The 7,171-nt window shown below is 49.8% G+C and overlaps 1 protein-coding gene across 1 annotated transcript in view; it reads left to right on the forward strand.

Moving 5' to 3' along the window:
* The window catches only part of PTPRN (protein tyrosine phosphatase receptor type N), a 37,621-nt gene extending 30,519 nt beyond the window's left edge, over window positions 1-7,102 (forward strand). The window contains exons 20-23 of the mRNA XM_035126833.2: window positions 2,920-2,973; window positions 3,235-3,299; window positions 4,024-4,097; window positions 5,835-7,102. Of these exons, the coding sequence (XP_034982724.2) occupies window positions 2,920-2,973; window positions 3,235-3,299; window positions 4,024-4,097; window positions 5,835-5,906 (265 nt within the window). The 3' untranslated portion in view covers window positions 5,907-7,102. The remainder of the gene's footprint in view (window positions 1-2,919; window positions 2,974-3,234; window positions 3,300-4,023; window positions 4,098-5,834) is intronic.
* Window positions 7,103-7,171: the final 69 nt, after the last annotated feature.

Consider the following 7,171-nt stretch of genomic DNA (forward strand, 5'->3'; position numbering starts at 1 on the left):
TGACAGCAGCCAAGGATCAACATTTGTGAGGGTCCCAAATTCAGCTATGGTCTATGTCGTGTGGGTTCTCCCCACCACCCAGCCTCACAGTTAAATGAGATCCAATGGATAAAAACACTGCATGGGGCAAAAAAGTGGAGAAAACACTGTAAAGGAGCTGAGGGAGATTGCGAAATTGGGTCCCCCCCCTTATAGAGAGTTTGTGTCTTGAGCGATTGGCCCATCTTCTGCAACCTGCTTCCAAATTATTTCTAACCTGTTTTATCCCCTCTGTCTTGTCCCTCCCGTGTGCTCCAATAAGCCTCTCTCTCTTTCTCTCTCTCTGCATTCACCCATCCTCCTTGCGCAAGGGGACTCCTGCTGCATTGACACCTGTGCTGGTGGTGGGTGTGGACGTGGGGCTGCTTAGCTTCCCCAGCAGCCATTGCAAAAAGAGGCATCTCTGGGCGTGGGATAATCGCCTCTGTGCATTTCCAGATCCATTAGGAAAACTCTCTGTGTGGCTTCAGGCTTGGAAGATGGCAGAGAGGAAAGGATCCCGGTGTCACGGCTTGGGGTTCAACGGTTCCTGTGGCCTTCTGAGCTTCTCCCACCAATGGGCAGCATTTGGGGGCCCAGGGCACATGTGCAACCTAAGCAAGCTGAAATACGAGAGGATCCCAGCTTGCCCTCAGCTCTGCCTTTCTTTCCCATCTGTGTCCTGTCGGTGCTGCTTTATGAGGCTCTTTGCCTCCATAGTTCCCTATGGAGCTCGCTTAGCTCTTTCCTCTCTGCCTGCATTACAGCATTCCTCTCTCTCTCTCTCTCTCTCTCTCTCTCTCTCTCTCTCTCTCTCTCTCTCTCTCTCTCTCCTTCACCACCACCACCACCTCTCCTCCTCTTCTTCCTTCCTTCCTTTTTCCTCTCTCTTTTCTCTCACAGCCGCCAGTGTCATTTTTGTGATTTGCAGCTAGTAATCCTGGCCCAGTTGCATAGTCACAAAAGTGATCATTGGCCGCCGTGCTGGCTGCATGGAACGAGACAGGGCCTCAGCTGCTGTCGTGCCCCACCTTCTGCCCTCCCTCCCTACTCTGCCCTCGTCCACCAGAGCAAAAGAGGCCCAAAACTAGATCCAGTCTCTTGCGTGCAGATTTCCATTGGAGAACAAGGAAGCTGTGCGTAGCGGTTGTGAGTGGATGGGAGGGTCTGTGCCACAAGGCAAGAGAGGGGATTTGTTCCACGAGGGCGAAGAGCCCGTGACTCTCTGCCACCATGAGCACATGGAAATGGAAATGGCACTTTGATACGGAGCAGGTCCCTTGCTCATGGCCTGCCAGTTAAACCTGCAGTTTGCAGGCAGTGGATGCAATGCCTCTGGCTCTCATCATTCCTGGCCATTGGCTATGCTGGGTGGCGCTGATGGGAGTTGGAGTCCAACAACATCTAGAGCAGGCATCCCCAAACTCTGGCCCTCCAGATGTTTTGGCCTACAACTCCCATGATCCCTAGCTAACAGGACCAGTGGTCAGGGGTGATGGGAATTGTAGTCCAAAACATCTGTAGGGCCGAAGTTTGGGGATGCCTGATCTAGAAAGTCACAGGTTCCCTTTTCCTGCTATAAGATGGTATTTTTCACAGCTGAACGCTGCAGGTGGAAGTTTTTCAAATCAGCTTGCAGACATCTTCAATAATATGCTTTCTTCCCACCTCTGAGATATTTTGGCATACTGCACCTGCTTTTTGGAACCTTATATATATCAAAGTGTACCAAAATGTCAGACTGCCTGACTGATGCTCTGCAAAGTATTGTGTCCTTTTTGATCCAGCCCGCTTCAAAATGTGCAGAAATAAAATAACCAGAATACCATCTTATTTATATATTAGATTCATTTGAGATAATTCCTTCTCATTGTTCACACGATTTGACTAGCTGATCTGTGGCACCCCATGGTGTGGATACAAGAAATTCCTCTCTCAAAAATAAAGAAATTTCCCCCTTGCCAGCAAAAACTCTAATTCTGTAACTAGCAAGAAAGCAAAGCTCTTCACCTCCAGAAGAGCAATCAAGGTGAAGTGATGGGGGCATCATCAATCGCTTTGTGAAATCAGATGTGTAGCTGTGAAAAGGACCCCAAATAACAAAACAAAGGACTCTCATGTTGCTACAGTGGAACACTGGTCATGTGAAGGATATGCATTTCATTTTGGATGTGTAAATGTGAAATATTTTTGTTAGGAAAAATATATAGACTGGTGCAAGCAATCTCAATCACTTGTTCACTGCATTTTACCATGTGCACCATAGAATCGGATTGGTTTAATGCACTCATGAAGGTAATACTTGGGTTATTTAATGGTGTGTTGCAGGGGGAGGATTAAGCAGAATGACATTTTGCTCTCTAGTGGATCAATTAGTATGTGATTTTTAAAATACAATTTTTGGTGGGTGAAGAGGCTTGAGAATCCAATGTGACAAACCGAATTTGAAAAATCCATTTTGGGGATTACTGGGAGACACTTGGAACGGGCTTTGAAAAGGGGCGCTTGTCCTGCAAAGTAGCATTTTAGGTTCCATGCCTCTTGGAGGCTTCTGCACTTTCACCCTTTTTTTTGACATTTTGGAAAATGTCCCATGGGCCACATAGGAGAATCTCTGCCAGTTGACTTTGCAAAGTCCCATCTGTACACAGTGTCTTCCTGCCTGCATACTGCTGATAGTTGGGAGTAAAGTGTTTTGGTCCCACTTGGTGCTGAGCTCCTGCTGTCAAGAGCTCGCTGAGAACCATCCTTGCACCCATTCCTAGTTCTCCTTGGCTTGGTAAGTGAGGTGGGGAGGGTATTGCCTTAGTCTGTGTGCAGCTGCCCCTGCGACTTCTAAGCGATCAGTTGAAACCCAAAGCCGGGCTGCTCTCTGATCCCAACCTTTCCTTGTTCCGGCAGGAAGGTGAACAAGTGCTACCGCGGCCGCTCATGCCCAATCGTCATCCACTGCAGGTAATGCCCTGGGAAAGCTGAGTCTAATTGGTTGTGGTGTTGCCATGGAAACACCATCCCGCTGAGGTGCAGAGAATGGTTCTTTTCAGAAGCACACAGCAAAGTGTGATGGATTTTTGCCAGGCTGGGTGGGGGATTTGGCCACCTGAAGCACCCCATGTCCCCTTGCTCATAGAACTAAATCGTACTGTCAGGTCAATAGGTTGGATCTCTCTTGTTGTTGTTCTCATCAGCAGTGCCAAACCTCTTATCTTTCTGCAGTGATGGCGCAGGAAGGACTGGGACGTATATCCTTATTGACATGGTTCTGAACCGAATGGCCAAAGGTGAGAAGGGATTGGAGGGAAGGCAGGTCTATTCCATGCACACAACCTGGTCTTGGCCAAGCCTCCAGGTGCACAATTGTTGTTGTTTAGTCATTTAGTCGTGTCCGACTCTTCGTGACCCCATGGACCAGAGCACGCCAGGCACTCCTGTCTTGCACTGCCTCCCGCAGTTTGGTCAAACTCATGTTCGTAGCTTCGAGAACACTGTCCAACCATCTCGTCCTCTGTCGTCCCCTTCTCCTAGTGCCCTCAATCTTTCCCAACATCAGGGTCTTTTCCAAGGATTCTTCTCTTCTCATGAGGTGGCCAAAGTATTGGAGCCTCAGCTTCACGATCTGTCCTTCCAGTGAGCACTCAGGGCTGATTTCCTTAATGGATAGGTTTGATCTTCTTGCAGTCCATGGGACTCTCAAGAGTCTCCTCCAGCACCATAATTCAAAAGCATCAATTCTTCGGCGATCAGCCTTCTTTATGGTCCAGCTCTCACTTCCATACATCACTACTGGGAAAACCATAGCCAGGTGCACAAACTACTGCACAAAGACAGGCCCCTGCTCTTTGAAGGCCTCCAACCCACCATCTCCTCCTGTCTCTTCTGCATTTACCCCTGATTATCTTCAGATTCCACAGCCACCACTTTGTTCATGGGTGTATGGAGTTTCCCTCTTCACTGTTTCTTACCCCTTCACTAAATTCTGACTTTGCCTCTCCTCCTGCCTGTTAGGTGTGAAGGAGATCGACATCGCAGCCACCCTGGAGCACGTGCGAGATCAGCGACCTGGCATGGTGCAGACAAAGGTATGTTTGGATGCTTGCTTTCAGGTAGCCAATGTAATGCTCTGCAGCCCCAAGCAGCAGCATCAATGGTCAGGGATGATGGGAGTTGTAGGCCAACATCTGGCATGCATCACCTGAGCTATAGCTGCCCACTAAGGTAAAGGTAAAGGGGCCCCTGACCATTAGGTCCAGTCGTGACCGACTCTGGGGTTGCACGCTCATCTCGCATTATTGGCCGAGGGAGCCGGCGTATAGCTTCCAGGTCATGTGGCCAGCATGACAAAGCTGCTTCTGGCAAACCAGAGCAGCACATGGAAACACCGTTTACCTTCCCGCTGTAGCGGTTCCTATTTATCTACTTGCATTTTGACGTGCTTTCGAACTGCTAGGTTGGCAGGAGCTGGGACCAAGCAACGGGAGCTCACCCCGTCACAGGGATTCGAACCGCCGACCTTCTGATCAGCAAGCCCTAGGCTCAGTGGTTTAACCACAGCGCCACCTGGGTCCCTACTTGTGGGTAAAACCTGAAACACCTGCTTTGGGTGGCTGCTGGTGCCATAACTTGGTTCCTGGAGGGCATGGAATAAGAATGCATTGGGACCTTCTGGCATTGACAGGATGGAAGGGAAGTGTAGGCCCCCTCTGCACTATGCATTTAAAGCGGTATCACATCAAGCAGCCACGAACCCCCAAAGATCCCTGGGAGCTCTAGTTTGTTAAGGGTGCTAAGAATTGTTGGGAGACCACTATTCCCCTCACAGAGCTGAAATTCTCAGAGTCCCCTTTGAAGAGGGATCGAATGTTCAACCACTTTGAGAATTATAGCTCTTTGAGGGGAATAAGGGGTCTTTCTTCTTTACAGCTCTCAGCACTCTTAACAAGCTACAGATCCCAGGATTCTGTGGGGGAGGTTGTGGTGGTTTAAAGTGGTCTGTTGTGGCTTTGTATGTGTAGTGCAGATGAGGCCTACCGGTAAGTAAAGCAACCACTGTATTCTCTGTCCCTGCCTATTTTTTTGGGGGGGGTGGAGTCAGACATGGTACTTGGTAGCATACTAAAGGTCAGGGTTTTTTTACCCAGTAGATAAGTGCCTAGGTTTGGAATGAGGAGGACTGAAGTTTAAAAAAAGAAGAAGGAAGAAACTAAGGACTTTTGGGTTCTCAAATCCTATCCAGAGCAGGCCGATGCCGTGTTCCTTCCTGGCCAAGCTTACAAAAGTGGGCAGAGTGAGGATGCTCAAGTCTACCTTTGTACAGTAGGATAGCTTCTACATGCACGCGTGCAAATGCACACCCACAAACACCCTCTACCTCTTTATTCTCCATCTGGGCAAACAAGAAGCATTGTCAAAACAAGAACAGGCAAAAGCCCCTTCTGTGAAGCAGGGCCAGGTACACACACACACACACACACCCCAATTCCCTGTCCCTAAAGCTCTTTACACCTGCAGTGGTAGGAAAGTGAGGTCCCTCTGATGTTGCAAATCTGCAACTTCCCAAATCCCTGCCCATTGACCATGCTGGCTAGGACTGATGGGAGTGCAGCGCCAGCCGCAGTGCCAGACATTCCCCACCTGCTTCTGTTGAGAAGATGTTGCTGGACTCCAACTCCCAGCATCCAGGACTGGCAGAGGCTGATGGGAGTTGGAGTCCACAGGTTCCCCATCCTTGCTGCCTTTTTTTCTGATTTTGAGGGGAGGGGGATTAAGAACACGATGCGGGGGATGCCAACACCCAGACTGATTTTATGTATCCCCAGGACCAGTTTGAGTTTGCACTGACAGCCGTGGCGGAGGAGGTGAACGCCATCCTGAAGGCCCTGCCACAGTGATGCCCCACTCGGCGTACCCCAGCTTTGTGACTCCCCCCCAACTCGATCCCTTTTGCCTCTGCTGTGCCGTGTCCTTGCCTGGGATGTTCTTCCTTCACAAAGTCTATTTCCATGTTATCGACCATGACTGAATTTAAGCTACGGGTGGTGGCCCCTCACCTGCCTGCCCCACCCATCTGCCCCTAACCCTCCTCTTACTGTTGGGTGCTACCCTGCCCATGTTCTCTTGGAACAGGGGTTGCCAGTGTTGTGCCCTCCACATGCTGCCGGACAACTACAACTCCCAGGAGCCCTAGCTAGCATTGCAAATAGCCAGTTTGTAGTCTAGCAACTTCTGGAGGTTGACTGTCCTTGCTCTGGACGCAGCCCTTAGTTAATGGCAAGTGGGTACTTTGACACACTTTGGAGGTTAGCCTGTGCCCTAATAAACATTGCTGGGTGTGCCGCAGAGCAATACAAGGGGCTCTGCGCTCAGACATGGAGTTAAGACACCTTTCAAGGCAAGTTTTCCAAGGAGCCTCCTACGTGTGCCCAGCCACTGTAGATGTGCCTGCTTCTACAAAGGTGAGAGGTGTAGACTTTGTGGGTGCATGCGAGCTCCTCAGCTATACTATAAAGAATGCTGCTTTGTCCCTGTGCCATAATCAGGGATAATATCCACGACAAGGCACTGCTAGGGAAGTCTATCTAATTGAACCATGTGGTCCTCATGCCCCTTCCATCTCTTCCTCCTCCAATCATCTCCTCACCCTCAGTTTGGAGCAGCCCCCAAAGAGTCCCTAGGTCCATGACAGGTGAGAGTGGGGAAAGCGTAACAAGGCTTCTACCCTAATCACTCCTTTACCCTATGTCAGGCATGGCCAAACTTGGCCCTCCAGCTGTTTTGGGATTACAACTCCCATCATCCCTAGCTAACAGGAACAGTGATGATGGGAATTGTAGTCCCAACTGGGGGCCAAGTTTGGCCATGCCTGCCCTATGCCTACTCCCCGTTACTTACATCCTAGCAGCATTTCCCTCCTTTTCAAAAAAAAGGGGGGGACGGGGTGCCCCTCTGGGAGAGATAGACTCAAGCCTGCTCCTCCCCACTGTGTTGCCCTCTCCATTTTCTCTCTGTGATGTTACGTACACCAAGAGACATTTCTAGAGAATCTAATTTTGTATTTGATGTGAATAAAGTTTTTGTGTCGCGTTTGTGCAGCTGCAGCCCAGCCTACTCATGTTGTGTATCATCCAGAACGGGTGGGGCTGGGGCAGCGCTCTTC

This window comes from Zootoca vivipara, chromosome 1 (assembly GCF_963506605.1).
Source record: "Zootoca vivipara chromosome 1, rZooViv1.1, whole genome shotgun sequence".
NCBI lineage: Eukaryota > Metazoa > Chordata > Lepidosauria > Squamata > Lacertidae > Zootoca > Zootoca vivipara.